The sequence below is a fragment of the Phocoena sinus genome, chromosome 7 (genome assembly GCF_008692025.1).
Source record: "Phocoena sinus isolate mPhoSin1 chromosome 7, mPhoSin1.pri, whole genome shotgun sequence".
In the NCBI taxonomy this organism is placed as follows: Eukaryota; Metazoa; Chordata; class Mammalia; order Artiodactyla; family Phocoenidae; genus Phocoena; species Phocoena sinus.
The window spans coordinates 36441675-36460367 of NC_045769.1; the positions used below are offsets into that span (position 1 = coordinate 36441675).

Below are 18693 nucleotides of genomic sequence, written 5' to 3' on the forward strand. Positions count from 1 at the left end.
AAGCCAAGGCAACGTGGCACAGAGACAGAATTGGACTTGCTTGGTGAATCTGAGTAGATAAGGATGCTGCATGACTGGCCTTATGGGAGTATAATGGTTCATGGGCAGCTTGGAGACTAGAATCTTTCTTGTGGGAAAAGGAATTGCCAATCCAGTTACTTTGCCCCGGGGAATTAGGAACTGGGATTTCTCTTCCCAGTGACCATCCTTGGTACCCTGGGAGCAAAAGACTTATTTTCTTGAGTAAACCACGGTCTAAGTAAGAGTGCCTGGCCCTGTCTGCTTTTCCTCTCGCACCTGGTGTATCTACCACAAAGTTTAGAAGCCAAAGTTTCTCCATACCTGATTAGTAAGATGATCGATGTGGACAATGTAAAACCAGAATCCTCATAATGAATTAAACGTGGTTTCAAATTTAAAAGAATATTCTAGAATTAACCTTTTGGAAGTTTCTCCTCACATGATTTAATTTTTCCATATTCTTTTTTCCTTGAAAGAAAAGAAAACCGAGGAAGCCAGTCTCTGATGAAATTAAATGAAATTGAAAACTAAAGGCTGTGTTTGATAAGCTCTCATTTGACACCTTTTCACTGCTAAGTCACAAGGAATCTCTGTTGACACTCCCTAGAGATCAGTGGCCCTTACCTCACAGTCTGAGGGGAAAACCCTTCCTTGATCATTTGACTTTGTTTACCCAGTTTGGACGTTAGGGAATAATAAACCATAATATGTCCGTGGTGTGGTATTTCTAGATACTTTGTCTTTTACCAGAGTGGTTGACTATAATGCACTGCTTAAGATTTGCTTTCTATAAAAGGAATATTTGTACTTTTATGTGTTTGATTCACACAGTGCAGTTTTCTCAAGTCCTGTTATTAAGTGGTTACATCCAGAAAGCAAAAAATATGCTGAGGTAGTATTTTGTTGGTGAACATCTAATATTTTCACTAACCATAACTGTCAGATTGTTCTGACTTCTGAGTACCCCAACTGTAAAAATTATACAGACAATGTGGCCTATCAAGGGATTCTAAGCAGCCCCATGTGAGACCTCAAACACATGGATTACCTTCTTTCTTCCCCCCACCCCCCTGGTAAAAAAATCTAATCCAAACACCCTTTCTCCTTAAATAATTTAAACACTCTTCTTTAAGAAGCTGGAATGCAACATAACTGCAGTGTCACTAGTGCCATTACAATTATGGGGATTTTTCATCTTATACTGAGTCTTGGCTGAGTTGTGTCAGGCAAAATCTCTCTTTTTTGTTCTGGCAAATTTTGACAAAATTGGGTATATATATATATTTTTAAATGGTATCCAAAGATAGAAAAAGTAAAAATTCCTTTATTACCCACTCAAAATTAACATTTGGGAGAGGAACTTCTCCATAATGTATTATAATTTTTCTTAACTTGTTTGTCTTCACTTTTAACCATACACTTGAAACATTGAATAGTTTCCTCTGTCATTTTTAGTGTTATTTTTATATTTTAATTGGAAGATGTTTATTCACCCTAAAATGAATTTTTGTTCAAAACTTTTAAACAGAATAATTTTTGTATTTTTCCCAATTTTCCACCTAAACAGCAGTAAGGGCATGTTTGTTATATGTTAGACTCAGGGGTTTGTGATTTGTGGATCAGAGTTCAATTTTGTGTATGCATTTTCTCATCCGAAGAATAAATACAACAGGACCTATCGCCATTGTGAGATTAGTTTGTTATTGTTTTTAAGAAACAAGAAGACCAAAGGATGGCGAACCACTTTGAATACATACTAATTATAGGATTTGAATGATTAAATTTAACATACAACCCCCAACTCACATCATATAATCTGTATGTAAATCAGGAAGAATGATGTTTTAGTTCAATGAAGCTTATATAATTTATTGAGATCCTATGACTTAAAGTGTACACATTCTTTCCCCCATATCATCTTTGTTTCTAAGTCATTCTTTACCAAATAGGTGTTTTCAAGTTATTTTTGTCATTGGATTTCTAAATAGTAAGAGATTTCTAAGTGGATTGAATTTTGACTCTAGTGCTTTACCTCAGGAATCATTATTTTAAGTCTTCGTTGATGCAGTTCTTGGCTGCCTACATGATGTCTGTTCTTGTAAAATATATATATTCTCTACCTCCTTTAACTTAACATGTTTTCACTTAAAAGGAATTGAAACTGCTCTAGTTAAACTTGTTGGATGCAATTTATTTATCTGAAACAGTTTCTGTACAAGCATAACTCGGATATTGCCAGTTCAGTTTCAGACCACCACAATAAAGCGAATATCACAATAAAGCAAGCCAGTGTATATCAAAATGATGTTTACACTATACTGTAGTCTATTAGTTGTGCAGGAGCATTTTGTCTTAAAAAGAAAAAAAAACAATGTATATACCTTAATTTAAAAATACTTTACTGCTAAAAAAAATGCTACCCATCATCTGACAATGTGGGGTTGCCACAAACATTCAATCTGTAAAAAACGCAATATCTGAGAAGTACAATAAAGCAAAGCTCAATAATGTATTCTATTCTTTTAAGCTTACCTTGAATCTGTTTTAAAAAGTCAAATTTCAGAGCTTACTGGGTCATGCATGTATCACTGGCATTTGATGAAGTTGTTTTCATTTGGTTTACATTTTTACTTCACTTGAGAATTATTTAGCCAACTAGATTAACTGTTTAAGAATTCTAATGGATCATTCTTATCCTGAACCTTTGCACATCTTTCTCTCTTGCCCTTTTGCCATTGATGAAGTGTCATGAATTTCCACATTGGTTCTTTTAATACCATTATGAATTCCAGGTACGTATATCATCCTAACGTTTTACACTCTTCATTATCTTTAACTTAAATTTAACTTGATGTAGGAGCTCTTCTTTCATCCATGCTGGTGCAAAAGCCACTCTTTTCTCAGCTATACCAATGAAACAAGTCATGCAGTCATTTAGAAATCAGAATCCCAGAGGTAACTGTCAGCTCTGGTCATGTTACTCTTTACTCATTTTAACTCAAATATAAGGTCTTTAAAGACACTTTAATATTATCTGTACCTTGAATCTGATCTTCAAAATATAGGCCTTCTCTATTCATTTTGAGGCAAAGTTTTGTGTTTTGAGACGACATTGTGAAAGGTGGTGGAGGTGTATGGAAACAGGAGGAAATGGATGCTCATGGGTGTCAGGCAAATGGGATTGGGGTAGGTGGGCTGGGAGATGGTTTCTCCCAGGAAGAAGGACACATGGTTGTGGCCTGGACTTTCCTGAAGAGTCTGCTCTTCCTGAATTCTCCCATGAATTCTGTTATGTTTGTGGAATGATTTTGGTCACGTTAGGTCCTAAATGGGCAAATAAACCTATTTATCATATGACGCTGATGAAGGGAAAGTTATAATTGCCATTAGGTTCAATATATGTCTGTGTTTTATCTCTCTTACATTCTAATAGGAGAGAGAATTGTCTTTTATGTGTCATGGAGTCTATCTGATTGAAATATGGCTACTCATCTTGACCCTGCTTAATTTGCTATCAGCTCATCTCCTTATATTGGAAAAGCAGCTCACCCAGCTAGCTACCTCTTCAGGGTTTACAGATTCTGGCCACTCCCCAAAGTCAGATTGATGACTATGACACATTTTTAACCCAAACCATACCAAAGTCGTTGGTATAGTTGTTCTCAATTTGTCACCAAAGAGGAAATGATATAAGCCAAAGGCTGTTTTAAGAAGCTTCCTCTAAACCCCCAAGTTTATTTTAACAGATTATTGTGTCACAGTGTTTTTATGCTTTTATCTTTGGCCAAAGTGTTTATTTTGAGAAACAATTATTAAACTGCATTAAAAACATACACGATGTTCCAATACCATCTTGGTTACAATATTAAAGGAAACTCAGACTAAGGCTGGATGAAATTGGACACATATTTCCATGTTAGACTTCCTACCGTTTTGCTTGTTTGTATTGATTTCTCTCGACATGATCTTCTTTTATTGAACTCTACTCTTTTTTTTTTTTTTTTTTTTTGGTTCTTATTCTCTCCCCCGACCCCCGACCCCCAACCCCCTTCCCATAGCTGTATGTGCTAAGAGCAATTGTAAAAGGAGACCAACTTATATTAAACCTGCCTGGAGTCAAAATGTAATCTAACACCTGTAGTCCGCAATTTGTCATCGCTTCATGGATACATTTTTTTTTTTTTAATAACAGATTTCCTGAGTTTTGACCTTAGGATACTGTATAATCCAAAAAAAGCAACAAAACTAAACCACGGTTTTTAATAAGTCTTATAATGTTAGGATGTGAAATTAGAACCATAAGAGCCAACTCAAGTAACATCATTTGAAGTTAGAAATAGTGCTGAGTTGTGTACCTAGGCAGATATGTTTTGCCTGTGAAAATGTCTCTGAGAGATAAAGTCAAGAGGCAAATCGTAATGCATGTGTACTTTCTCCTACACTCATGCTTTCAGACTTTCCTAGGTGACTGAGATCAAGTAAGGATGTTATTAACTGTAAGGTCCATTTTGTATTTTATAGTAAAGTGCTTGGTTTTCATTAGGGGAAAGACAAGGCTATATATTCAAAGTGATTCATGTGGTACAGAGTTTTCAAACTTTTTGGTGTCAGGGTCCCCTTTCACTCTTACTATTAAGGACTCCAAAAATATGCATATCTATCAATATTTACCATATTAGAAATTAGTTCTGAGAAATCTTTTAAATGTTTGTCTGAAAATAATTATAAATAATATTTACACATAAATGATATATTTTTATGAAGATAACTATCTCCAAAACAACAAAAAAAATAAGAGTCCCATTGTTTTACATATATATTTGCAAATACTTTTGATGTCTGACTTAATGGAAGACAACTGGATTCTCATAATTGCTTCTCATTCATTCTGATACAAAGTGTAGTTTTGGTTGACGTAAATGAAGAAAATCAACCGTCACACAGACATGCAATTAGAAAAGGAAGGGATATTTTAATAGCCTTCCCAGGAAATTATGATCGTTCTTCTTCTGTACAAAACTCTACAAGTGGTAGTTTCTTAAAGGTTGGCTGCCAAGTAGAATCTAAAATCATATCAGTGAACTTTCATACTTTTTTACCTTATAATTCATTGGTCTGCCTTGCACTTTGAATGGATCTTTTACCTATTCATTTTATAGTATCATGCAATGCTCATTTAGAAAATATTGATATATTGAGTTATTCAGATCTTCTAAATGTCGACACATTTCATTGTATGACATATTTTTTTAAATTTCTTAAATCACCGCCAGTATCATCAGGGAAGTCTTTAAGTATTAGGGAACTGTGAAGCTTTTAGTGGAAGCTACAAGTTTTCCAAAATTCTGATTTTTGCTTGAAAGGTAAAATTTAATCATTGGCAACAAATACTACCAGGTTTTTTTTGTTTTGTTTTTTTTTTGAATTGACGGGTTTACTTTATTTTTAAGAAAATATCTGCCACATACCCAAGTCTGAATAATCATAGTTTGCCTGTTGGTTGTTCCTTCAAGTAAAAATGATATTTATTCCAAGACAAAGGTGCTAGTTCAGCTGTCAGCTCATAGCTTCTCACAAATGCTCTTTCTCACGAGAAGCATCTTAACTTCAGTATGCCACAGAAGTGCATTATGTGTATTTCCCAGTTCCTCACACAGACTATTAAAATGAAGTATACTCAAGAGTTGAGATTTAATATAATTAATACCACATTACTGCTTCATCAGGATGTTCTTAAATGAAAGTTGCATGTTTACTGTGTGTATGTGGCAGTGAAGAACACAACTACTGGTGAAGTTTGGTGCCACTGACTTGACTTATGCTAACAGGCCGGCAGTTTCCCCACCATTGCTTTTGTACCATCAGTATAAGTTTTAGCACCGTCAAAGAGGCAACTAATGTCTCAGTTTTGCTATGAAAATAGTTTTGATTCATGGACCTCTCTGTGGGGATATCGGGATTCCCCCAGGGGACCGTGGACCACATTTCTAGAACCGATAAAGGAGGTCATCTTAAGAGGATCCCAGGTTGTGCACATAGAAGGTGTCACCCTGAAAGGGATTATGATTATGAGGTGTAATTCCATGTGACAGATGCTTGAGCGGCAACTTCCACGTGCTAGGTGCCACGTGGAAGAACTAAGATGTGTGCAGTATATGAATGAAAGAAATAAGACAGCTTATTGGTGGACTTTCTCCTTTGTAGATCTGTAGATTTTTGGAGTGAAAAGGACAGACAAATCTCTGAATTTGTTGCTAATTTTCATAACAAGTGTAGTTACAGAAAACTACGTGAGGCATTATACTGCTGATTCTTGAAACCTCATCTCATGTTTTAATGACAGAAACTACTTCCGGAAACCTTACTTATGACAAGAACTCTGCTAAGTACTTAGCATGCATTATCTCACTTAATCCTCATAAAACTACAAGGAAGATTTTACAGATTAACAAATGCTGTGGCTCTGAGAAAGAAACTTGCTCACAGCTGCAAGGCTAGTAAGCATATGTGCTTTGGGGGATAAAGACTGGATTCAAAACGAGAACTTTGTGACCTCACAACTCCTGCTAACAAGGTTTATGTAAAAGCAATCTTAAGGATTATGTGATGCCCTGGAATTGTTTTTAACACACAAAAAAATGGTTAAAAAATATATATACATATATATATATTTGCTCTCAGATACCTGCTAGATGTAAGTTCCTATAATGAGTGACAGTTTCTTTACTTTTAAAACCTAGTTTTGCTACAAATGAATAATAGAAAGAAAAAACAATAAGTTGTACAGAACAAAAATAGTAACTGGTCTGCAGTTAAAGAAAGAGAGAATATGGAATTAATGCAGTGCAGCAAAGGTGTACTGAGCACTTATGTGTGCCAATATGTAGCTTATAGTCCAATAATGAGATAGAGGTAGAATAGTTCTATTAATTATTAATTACTAATGCTAAATTCTCCCCACTGAGGTTCTGAGCTAAAATTAACAGTCTTAAGTGCTGATTTTGAAAAAAAGGGAAAACTAGGGGGTAGAGTTAGGTTGCTGAAACTTAAGACAAATATCTCAGTTATATGGTATTTTATATATAGTATATTTTAAAAACAGCAGCACTTATTCATTTAACAAATTCTAATTGAGTTATGCATGAGGGCTTTCCAGTTGTGCTAACCAATTGTTCTTATTGCCTGGTAAATATATTTTCTCAGGATTTTTAGTGGAAGAATGCTTTCCTTCTTCGGATCAACTATATTACATTCTGTTATTTTAGATGAGGTAAAATTAAACAAGTAAAAATATTCTGATATTAACTCAAATGCGGTTAGAAGTCATCTCCTGTTGATGCACATCACCACGAAGGACCTGAAGCTCTGGTGAGGCTCACTCCTATGGGTGAGGCTTGTCAGAGAGAGGGGGATGTGGCCACCTGGGAGCCAATTTTAACCTATTGCCTATTACCGCACTGGATCAGCCACCCTATACAGTCACCTCCTTAATAATTTCTCATTTTCTCTATATAAAAAAGACCACAAAGTCTTGGCATATTATAAGTAATCCAGTTCACCCCATAATGATACAGTGAATTATATACTTTCCTAAACTTAATCATTTAGGATCTCACTTCCTTCCCTGCAGGCAAAAGCCATTATTTTTTACACATGGCTTCCAGCTGGTTTTCATTGAGGCCTTCAAAATCTATTTGAACACTGAGCGGTTTAAGAAGAGCTGCTTTATCTTTCTTAGTCAGCTTTTGTCACAGTACCATTTTGTCCTTGTGTTTTTAAACTTTTCAGTTTCGAAGGCAGAAAAACAACATATATCCTTATTACGATTGTGTAATAATCGTGTAACTGGGCAAGAAGGTGTTGGGTTTTATTTAGAAGTTGATATCTCTTTTGAATATATTTACAACCTTTCTTCCTTCATCGCCATCTTCATGTTCATTTATACACATGTATGTCATATTTCAGCCCGATGAGATTTTAGTGAATAAATAGGAAGGCAAGACTTATTAAACTTTTAAGTTTCTATTTGATTATGTCTTACCCATAACTTGTTCATCAACACCCAACTGTTGGAGACAGGACTCCTTCCTAGAAAGCTTTGTAAATTAATAGGTCCAGTTACTATAGACACTCCATAAATATTTGATAAATGGAATTTTTTTTTTTTACTCAACCCGGGGTCGATGGTTTTAAACATAATTTCTTTTAGACATGGTAAGCACTTCTGATGAAGAAGGCAGCCATCAGTTAAATGTAAGTTTACCATTCGCTCTTTTTTTTCCCAATTTATTTATTTATTTTGGCTGCACCGGGTCTTCGTTGCTACGAGCTTGCGGCGAGTGGGAGCTACTCTTCGTTGCAGTGCGCGGGCTTCTCATTGCGGTGGCTTCTCTTGTTGCGGGACACGGGTTCTAGGCAACAGGGCTTCAGTGGTTGTGGCACGCGGGCTCAGTAGTTGTGGCTCACCAGCTCTAGAGCGCAGACTCACTAGTTGTGGCCCACGGGCTTAGTTGCTCCGTGGCATGTGGGATCTTCCCGGACCAGGACTTGAACCTACGTCCCCTGCATTGGCAGGCGGATTCTTAACCACTGAGCCACCGGGGAAGTCCCCGTTCTCTTGAGGATAGAAGTGCCGATGCATCCTTCTGGTTGTTTTTATGATAGTGTTGCTATTTGTGATACTATGTTGAAAGTCCAGTAATATATTGATATTATGAGCTGAGTATTTCTTACTTAGTGTGTGGATACATGAATATTTCTCTTCTCTCTAGTGTTAGTGGTTGTTTCAAGTCCTACCGTGTTTGGGGCTAGATCAGAGGACATGACTGCAGGTCACAGTAAGGGTAGACCTTACTGACAGTAGAATGCCAAGGCCCTGCTGCTCCGGCTCCGGCCCTGGCAGCCCCTCAGTTGTCATTTCTCTCTAGCGGAGGGCTGTCCGAGCTGTTCCTGTGATGGCAGTGCTGGTGGCAATGTGCTGTATCTGTGCTGTCTAGTATGGTATTGCACAGGGTGGTTATCTAGCGCTGGAAATGTGGCTCGTGTGACTGAGGGAACTCAGTGTTTTCTTTTTTTTAGTTTTAATGAATTTAGATGTCAGTAGCCGTACGTGGCTAGTATCTGTTGTACTGGGTGGCACGGCTCTAACATGCTGCCTTCCTTGCGGTTCTTCAAACATACCAAGTGTACTCCTGCCTCCCTGCCTTTTCACTTGCGGTTTCCCTTGGTCTGCTTTGCTCTTTTTCATGGTTTGGTCCTCACTTCCTTCAGGCCTCTGCTCAAATCCTACCTCCTTAGGGAGCCTTCCTTGAACTACCGAATCTAAAATAACTTCCTCTGCCCCCAGTTCTCCTCCTTATGCTTGGCTCTATTTTTGCTTATAGTATTTATTACTACCTGATATCTTATTTATGGTCTGTCTCCTCTACTCTAGAGCCTTTGTTCAATTTTCTTATGTGAGCTTGCGCACAGAAGACAGGAGAACATAATGTTTAAGGGCATGGGATTTAAAATCAGGTATGTTTTAGATATCCAATCCTGCTAATTAGAAGCTATGAGGCCTCACACAAATTACCTATACTCTCTGAACCACAATTTTCTCATCATAAATGGAGTAAAAATGCTTACTCCAGGATTACTGTGAAAATAAAATATATTTATAGCATTTAGGCTCATAATAAACTTTACATGAATGCCAGCACCTATCATTAATATTAATAGTATTATCATTATTATTGAAGCCACCTTGGTATTTCACTGCTGCGAACCCTAAGAAACTAACAATAGAAGCTACAAAAAAAGAAAGAGGCTTTTAAATAAACCTTTTAAAACTCTCTTTGTAGAAATTATCAATATCAGAAATGAATTGCCGACCAGATTAATTTAAGTTCAGTTGTGATGGAGAAAAATCCAAAGCAAAATGAGATAGGATGAATTGTCAGGCTTCAGTTTGCAAAGGTCAAGAGGAAAGGGATGGATAGCTATCTTTACAGAATGATATATTCTGTTATTTGGGAAAGTCATGTGAAGAGAGATGAGAGACTTTAGGAATAGAAAGGTCAACTGCTAGGCCCATTTTGAAAAAGGGGAAAAAGGATGAGTCTGGAAAGTGTGCAGACTTGGGCAGATTTACATAAATATCTGGGTAGCTGCTCCATTATACTTACCTTTTTTAAAAAAAAATACCAGAAAACAATAATCTGGGCTTGGGAAGAACTTGTTAGGAAAGAGCCTATCTCTGTTCAGATGGCAGGGCATCCTCTGTCTTGGTTGCAGTAATTGTAAATTTTGTGGTTTCAGAAAGTCAATCCGCCAGAAATATATGCGTGAACTGTCAGATGAGCTGAGGAACAGGATGGCGTGTAGTCCATCCAGCGGGAATCAATGACATGGCCTCAGGCCGGAGTTACTCAGGGCACTGGCTGGGGACAGGGACCAAACTTGAGTCATTCTAGTTAACAAACAAGGAGTTTCAAACATCTCTGAGAAGTTCGGACAGAAAAACTAAAGTTCACTTAAGTGGGTGTTCAGAAACCTGTCCTATGAAGACGAGACTAAAAGAGTTGGCATTAGTTAGTCAAGATGTGGGAAAGTGCAGAAAAGGCGACTTGATCCCGCTCTTTAGAAGGAGGGTTTGGGGAGAGCATTTGGACTGATTTCCCCGCCTGGGGAATACCACATCGTAAGCAGTAGGCTCTGCTCTGTTTTTGTTCAGAGTATTCACACCACTGGAAGAAGCACTACACGACAGTAAGAAGAATTTCCTGATCGTTTGTCATAATAATAAGCTACTGCAGGTGGCTAGTGAGGAAATGTATGCCGTTCTTTTTTTTTTTTTGCGGTACGCGGGCCTCTCACTGTTGCGGCCTCTCCCGTTGCGGAGCACAGGCTCCGGACGCGCAGGCTCAGCGGCCATGGCTCGCGGGCCCAGCCGCTCCGCGGCGTGTGGGATCTTCCCGGACCGGGGCAGGAACCCGTGTCCCCTGCATCGGCAGGCGGACTCTCAACCACTGCGCCACCAGGGAAGCCCTGTAGGCAGTTCTTTTTGCTAAAAATTATAGAAGACAATAAATAACTCTGTGCCTGGAGTAATCCGAACATTTCAGGGGAGTGAAGATAGCTGGGACAGAGTAACTTGGGGACTCTTTTCATCTCAGATATTATGAATATTGCGCTCCTTCCTATCTGCTTGAAGATACCAGAAATATTATTTAACCTTCTTCATGCAAATATTGTCATGGCTCCCAACTCAATATAGAGCATCGTCTGACCTGACACAGGATATCTCACTTTGTAGATCATTTCCATTGCTGCTAGCTCTCTGAGAAACATCTCCCTCTCCTCTGATGGCAGCCACATTGTCATTGTCCCGAGGAAACCTACTGTCTTAGACTGACAGCTCTCTGTGTTTAAAATTTCCAGTTTTGAGCGTGTTCCTGAGATGCTCCATGTTTCTAGGTTGTTCTGGATCCAAGTAGCACCTTCACAAGGAACTGTGAGGACTAAATGAGTTAATCGATGTAAAGTTCTTAAAACTGTCTGGCGCAGAGTAAGCGTCCAGTAAGTGGTGGCTGCTATGATTATTGTTTCTCTGTTTCATGTGTGGCTTCTCTGTGTCTGTGTGTTACTACTGCTAGGTTCAAAGTTAGAAGTGGGGGGTGAAATAGGCCAATTGGTGGGACCTCAGGAGAAGAACGAACCCTATCGTGCAGAAAGATTATCGTAACTTCAAAGTATAGTTTTGGAAAATCTCTTTAAATCTAACCAATGCACAATGGAAAACCCCTAAAGAACCAATCTAATTATTTAATTAAGTGGAACCGTTATGCTGACTTTTACTACAGAAGGCAAGCATAATTTTAAAAATGGGGCATTTTAATTCTCTTTTGTTTTCCAATTATCACAATTGCTCTAAAAGGGGGTCCTTGTGCTTGAGTATACATGTTGTGTGAGTACATATTCCTATGTAATTTCAGTCTCTCTCTCTCCTTCTTACCGACCCCCCCAAAAATAATCTTCACCTGTTGATGTAGAGGTTCATTTATTACAGCGTTCAAGCTGCCCAGATTACAATCTTACAAGCTCAGAGCAAATATCTTCTGCCATCAAAGCTGCCATGAGCAGCGTGGGTCCACCGTGCAGACCTCCTCTCCCTGCCAGCTATAATTAGGATGTTGAAGTAATGGAGCTCTCACTTTTTTGCTGATGCCTGCTTACCACAGCAGACCACATACGTTTACTCTTAGTTGAAAGGGGTAAAGAAAATGTCAAGAACATTCATTTTAATTGGTCGACACTATATGGACCTTCAGTGCCACTGTTTATGGTCTTCTGTTTTAGATTTCTTTCTGCCACCAGCCATCAGCTTATTATAATGGGTATTCTTATTTGCATTTGATTATCCTTTTATTGTTATATTGATTGTTACTTGTTACGAATTATTATTTTAAAAGTTTCATCCTCTTCTGTTACCTAAGTAACAATGTCATCTGCCCTAATATCTATTCAATTCTACAGAAAAGGCTGACATTTTCACATCGGTAAGAAATTAGTTTTTCATCAGGTAGTCCCTGAGACTAGGATAAATGGCAGAGATTGTTTTCTTAAACGCTTGCTTTGATGTTTTGTAGTTTTAAAAAAATTTGTCATCTGGGTAGTGTGTGGTGGTGCTGGTAGTGGTGGTACCAATGTTTCTCTCGTGTAACTAGACATGTTTTCTTCTTCATTGACTGGACTGAGTTCCCCCTGAGCTTTGGAAAATGTTTAATTTGTTACTCTAACATGGAAAACACCACCTAAAATAGGAGAGAATGGTAAAAGAGAAACATGTGTTTTTTAAAAAAGTGAACTCACTATTCTTAAAGGTCTTGGGAACTTCCAGGATGTTAGACACTGACCTGCGTGGAGGAAATTCGATCTTTGCCTTTGGAGTTGACATGATACTTTCTAATGGGAACCTTCCTGGTAGCCTTTTGCTGTTATAGCGCTGCCGCTGATGTTGCAAGGTGTGAGCAGCGGCTGAGTTCCTCTTCAGGGTCCCGTGCACCCTCTCCAGGAAGTCCTTCTCACATAGGCCTCTGAGGGGAACAGGGGCGAGTTGTTTGGACAATCTCCTCTGTATTGCTTTCTCTTTCTTTAGTCAGATTGAAAAAGTTCATAAATATTAAAATGGGAAACTTTTCCATGCAGAGATGACGCTGAAGAAGCAGTTATGAGGGTCAAGAATAAGCTTGCCTAACTAGTGTCAAATGACAAAACTAAACCAATGTAGTAATCAGTTTGATGTCCTTTATTCAAGGGGAACAGAACAATCCATGGGTTGTACGGGGTACAGTTCCTCACAAGCAGTGGAACACTCTTCCGGAGGGATTTTGGGCCAGTTTTATAGAGCATTAGAAGTGACGACACAGAAAACAGGGCATGATTGTCTGGGGTTGCATATCTGACCTTATTTAGAAAGATCAGAGAGCAAAGAAGTGAGTGTGGAGCCCAGAGCTGGCGTGGCATTTGGGGATTTGCTGACAGGGTACTGTGTTTCTGGTCAAGCAGAGCATTTATAGCAACACGAAAGTTCAATCTGCTGACGTGGCACCCCAGGCAGGAGTAGCTCCAACTTGGATCTAGTGTTTAAATACTAGAGGTTTTTGTTTCGGTTTTGTTTTGTTTTCTAATGAGTGGGGAATAGGTAGAAATGAAAGAGAAATTTAAATTAATTACAACTAGAAAACCTTGACATGAAGGATAACAAAAAAAAAAAAGGAAGTGGATTGCAGAACAAAGGATGAATAGTTTGTTCTCTAGCCTCTGCTGGACTGGTGGCTGGGATTCCTGGTTTTCACCCAGGCTACCCAGGTTCAATTCCTGGGCAGGGAACCCAAATCTTGCTTCAAGCCACCACTCACTGCTGTCTCCTTGACATCAGTAATATTGAGGAGGTCCATTTATATGAGTATAATCTAGTCATTTAAAGGGCATAATTTAATAACAAATTATGTCTTTTAATTAAGTTGGAAGTTTTTATATTTTTAAAAAACATTCTTGTTTAAGGATTAAGATCAGGGCTAAAAGAAAATAAACAAAAGTTGTTCTTAATTTTATGGAGAATTGATTTTCTGACTCAAATACTGACTTATTCCACTGTTATACTCTAAGTAATTATGAGGCTGATATAATAATGACTGTCATTTATCAGATGTTTGCCCTAAGCCAGAGGTGAACAAACTCTGGCCCATGGACCAAATCCAGTCTGCCACCTGTTTTGTTTTTTTAAAATTAATTAATTTATTTATTTGGTACGTTGGGTCTTAGTTGTGGCATGCAGGATCTTTCATTGCGGCGCATGGGCTTCTCTCTAGTTGTGGCACGTGGATTTTTCTCTCTCTAGTTGTGGCGTGTGGGCTTAGTTGCCTTGCGACGTGTGGGATCTTAGTTCCCAGACCAGGGATTGAACCCGAGTCCCCTGCATTGGAAGGCAGATTCTTTACCACTGGACCACCAGGGAAGTCCCTGCCACCTGTTTTTATAAATAAAGTTTATTGGAACATAGCCATGATCATTTGTTTATGCTCACACTATAGAGATGAGGCATCACAACAGAGACGGTATGGCCCTGCTAAGGCTAAAATATTTCCTATTTGGCCCTTTGCTGAAAAAGTTTGTCAACCTCTGGTTTAAGGCAAGCACTGTTCTTTACATGCATTATGTCATTTAATCCTTCCAACATCCCTAGGAAGTCAGTGTCTTATCTTTCTTTCATAGATGATAAAATTGAGGCTTAAAGATGTTTGGTGTCTTGCACAAGGACACCCAGCTAAGGGGAAGAGTCTGGACGTGAGCCCGTGTGATCTCATTTGTAGAGCCTGCACTTTTCCTCTGGGTCCAGTTTCTTTGTCATTGGGCTTCAGAGAGGTAGCACACCACGCTAGCTAACAGCAAGGCCCTGGAGCCAGATCCTTTGAATTCGAATGACCTTTGGCAACAAATGACTTAACTTCTTTGTGCCTCAGAATGGAAACATTACTATTATTAACCTCTTGCTTTGTAGAGGAGATTCTGAATCTCCAGAAATTCTTTTAAGTTTTCAGAAGACCTGAACTTACCATGACTACAGCATCACTACAGTGCTAGCTAGACAACACATATTTCACTGGGCGGATGGCTTTTGAAAGGTAAGATTGTGAATCACATGTTAATTTTGTTTAAATTTTAATTATCAGGTCCTGCACAGACAGCAGTCTCAGCCAGCCAAGGAGAGCTCCCCTCCCAGAGAAGAAGCACCTCCCCCGCCTCCTCCGACTGAAGACAGTTGCACCAAAAAGCCTCGGTCTCGCACAAAGATCTCTTTGGAAGCCCTAGGGATCCTCCAGAGCTTCATCCATGACGTGGGCCTGTACCCTGACCAGGAAGCCATCCACACTCTTTCTGCTCAGCTGGATCTCCCCAAACACACCATCATCAAGTTCTTCCAGAACCAGCGGTACCACGTGAAGCATCATGGGAAGCTCAAGGAACACCTGGGCTCGGTGGTGGATGTGGCCGAGTATAAGGACGAGGAGCTGCTGACAGAGTCGGAGGAGAATGACAGCGAGGAAGGCTCGGAGGAGATGTACAAAGTGGAGGCTGAGGAGGAGAGTGCGGAGAAGAGCAAGGCGGTGCCTGCTGAAATTGACCAGAGATAATGTGAACTGCCACCAGGCAAAGCAATACATCGGTCCAAGGATTTTCTGTTTTAGTTTCTTTAAAAAGTTTTTTTTGGTTGCTTTATTTTATTTTTGTCTTTTTTGGGTCTGTTTTGTTTTCCTTACCTTTTTTTGACATTTCTCTGTTGCACAGGGTACACCTGTAGACTGAATAAGTTCAGTATTTCTGAATCAGACATCGCCTTGGCAAAGACACTAAAGTGTTACGCTTTACAATGGACTGGACCGTAGTCATTATAATCACAGGAGACTCTGCCTTCATTATCCTTGCACTTATGGAAGAGACACCAGGCAAGTTCCAGGATGAAAAGACCTATGAAATAAATGAAGGAAGCTACAAGTGTGTGTGTATATGTATATGTATATATCTATATATTTACATATATATATTAAATTGCATGGGACAGAGAACTTTACAATCCGAAAGAATAGACTGTGAAATGAGTTCTTAAAGAAGAGACTTGTTTATGTATTAAAAAAAAAACCACTTCACAGTGAGTCGCTTTGGCTTTTTGATAAACTGCGGCCTGCTCTCAGGGTGGGGTGACTATTTTTGAATTCCTATTTATTTTCTGTGTTTGTCCCTGATTTTTTTTTTTTTAATTTTATGGCTTCCTATCTGGCAGCTTGATGGGTAATTTTTGAGGTATGTATTTAACAAAACAAATCAACACTGCCAAAAAAAAAAAAAAAAAAGGAAGGAAGAAAGAAAGAAGAAGAAAGTAAAGTGAAAAAAAATCAGGGCACCTTAAAATGATACCAGTCAAATTAATCTTAAAGACACAATGCACACTTAAAATGACTCGCATTCCGTTATTCAACTTGTCGTTACTGTAGTGAACAGATGTGTTTCTGTGGACTTCCAAATGAGTAAAGCTGAAATTCAGTACAGAGAAAACTTGTCCGTTAGTGCAGTCTCGATAAAATGACATACTGATGTCAGACAAATGGAATTCACGGTATGAGCCACATATTATTGTGAAATTTATTTACCTGCTTGTGGCTTCAGATCTTAAAATTAGTAAGCCTGCTCATTTAAAACTTGTTTATTGTTGCTGTTTTCTTTTTCTTTTTTTTTTTTAAATAGAAAATAGTTCAATGTAATATTAAGTTAGAAAAGAAGTTGCTGCCCAGTTAAAGGGGCTCCCTCTCAAATAAATCTCCATCCCTTCATCTCCCGAAAGACGTTTCTCATTTCTGTTTCACTTTGGGCTTCCTCTTTGTACGTATTCCATGCACCTAACCAGACGTTTTTAGTCCTTGCTCTCACGCACCTCATCCCTTCCCTACTACGGGGGCAGCCCTAGCAAGAACCTGTTTTTGAATCATTGTGCAGCTCCAGGCAATAGAGTAAGCGAAGCAATTTCAGTGGAATCACCTACTCCTCATAAATGGAAACATTTTCCCAGTTACCTACATAGCAGTTACCTTACATAAAGCAGAACTAATGCCGACTGGCTATTCAGTGGAGTGAGCATTAAAGCTGCAATCTACTATAGTCCTCCCCCGCCTCTAGCTTCCCATCAGAAACCATTACTTCCCACTTCTACTTCTAGTCATTGCAAGAGGAGACCTCACCTTCAGGACTGGCCGAGTGAAACTAATCTCATGCTTCAAGGTGGCCGTCAAACAGTCCCACACGGTTGGATTTTTTTTAGAGTTGTGCTCTCATGCAGCCTTTTCAAAGACCTCATGCAATATCACTTTGAAAGTTATTTTCTGTTTACGACACAAACATTGTAATATAACTGTTAATACTATTTATATATTTGAAAGGTATAAAAAGGTCAGAGTTAAAAAAAAACAAACCTCTATGTGTAGATATTAACTGAGAACTTACAATATACAGGGAGAAGACATGTTGCAATACAAGCTAATTCTAGCTGCTCAGTAACCTCTGGAGTTTTTAAAGGGACATTTTCCTGTACTTTTTCAAATAATGATGTTTAAAAAATTATCTTGACATGAGCATCATATACCTTTGCAAAAGGATGGTTGTTTGCAGTCAAGCCCTGGGCCCATCCTTCCTACTTCTGTAGTATGCTGCAGCTTTAATCAGAAAGTCCATGGTTGCTGCTTCCTAATATCCGAGTTACTCTTTTCCAAATTGTCTTCTTACACTGTTGCTGAAGGTCACTCTGTACACGTAATGGAAACTGATTTTGCCAAGCTCTTACAAGGTGGTTCATCTATCGATGGCATCCGCATTTGGTATCTTTTACACTTCAACCAAAAATTTATTAGGTATTTTTCAATGCTAAGTCTTGCCTTTTATTTTTTAATTTCACTGCCAAGTTTGCAGTGGTTCTAAGTGAATCTGTGGGCATTTTAGCCTGTGGTCTTGCCAGATCTTTGCGAATTACAATGCATATATGTCTATTTATTCAATATCTGTCATATAATATCTATTTGGAAGAAGAAACTTTCTCTTGTAGTGCCTCTTGACAAAGCACAATTTCCCGCCTTTTTTTTTCTTTTTGTGAAATGAAGAAACAAATTGTGTTTTATTGCGATATCAACAATGTGAATAAGGATTAACATATTGTAAATGTTCTTTTTTCCATGTAAATCAACTATCTTTGTTATCACTAAGTGATAATTAATTTTTAACTTATGTGCATTGTTAGGCTGTTAGAATTTTTTGGTTGTTAAAATAAAATGCATTCAAAAAATATGACTTTGTCAAGTATTTTACTGGGCATTGCCCGCTTTCCTACTTGGTTTTTTGTGTGAAATGCGACCTGGTGAGTGTAAGGAAAATCCATGCCTTTACTTACAAGACAGCTTGTACCTGCAATTACAGGTGTTTGAGTCCTGTCCAACGCAAGAATTTAATTGCACATGTGAATGTATGTCCACCTCTGTGTGTTTATAAACGTATGCGCGCTCACATCCTGGAACTGGCAACTGGGGGAGTCATTTGCCCAGATGTTTTGTTGTATACAAACAAAACTCAATTTATGAAGATATATTG

General features: G+C 38.5%; 1 protein-coding gene across 1 annotated transcript in view; it reads left to right on the top strand.

Moving 5' to 3' along the window:
- SATB2 (SATB homeobox 2) overlaps positions 1-16447 on the top strand; it is a 190299-nt gene extending 173852 nt beyond the window's left edge. Inside the window, exon 11 of the mRNA XM_032638309.1 lies at positions 15237-16447. Coding sequence (XP_032494200.1) covers positions 15237-15698 — 462 coding nt within the window. The 3' untranslated portion in view covers positions 15699-16447. The remainder of the gene's footprint in view (positions 1-15236) is intronic.
- Positions 16448-18693: the final 2246 nt, after the last annotated feature.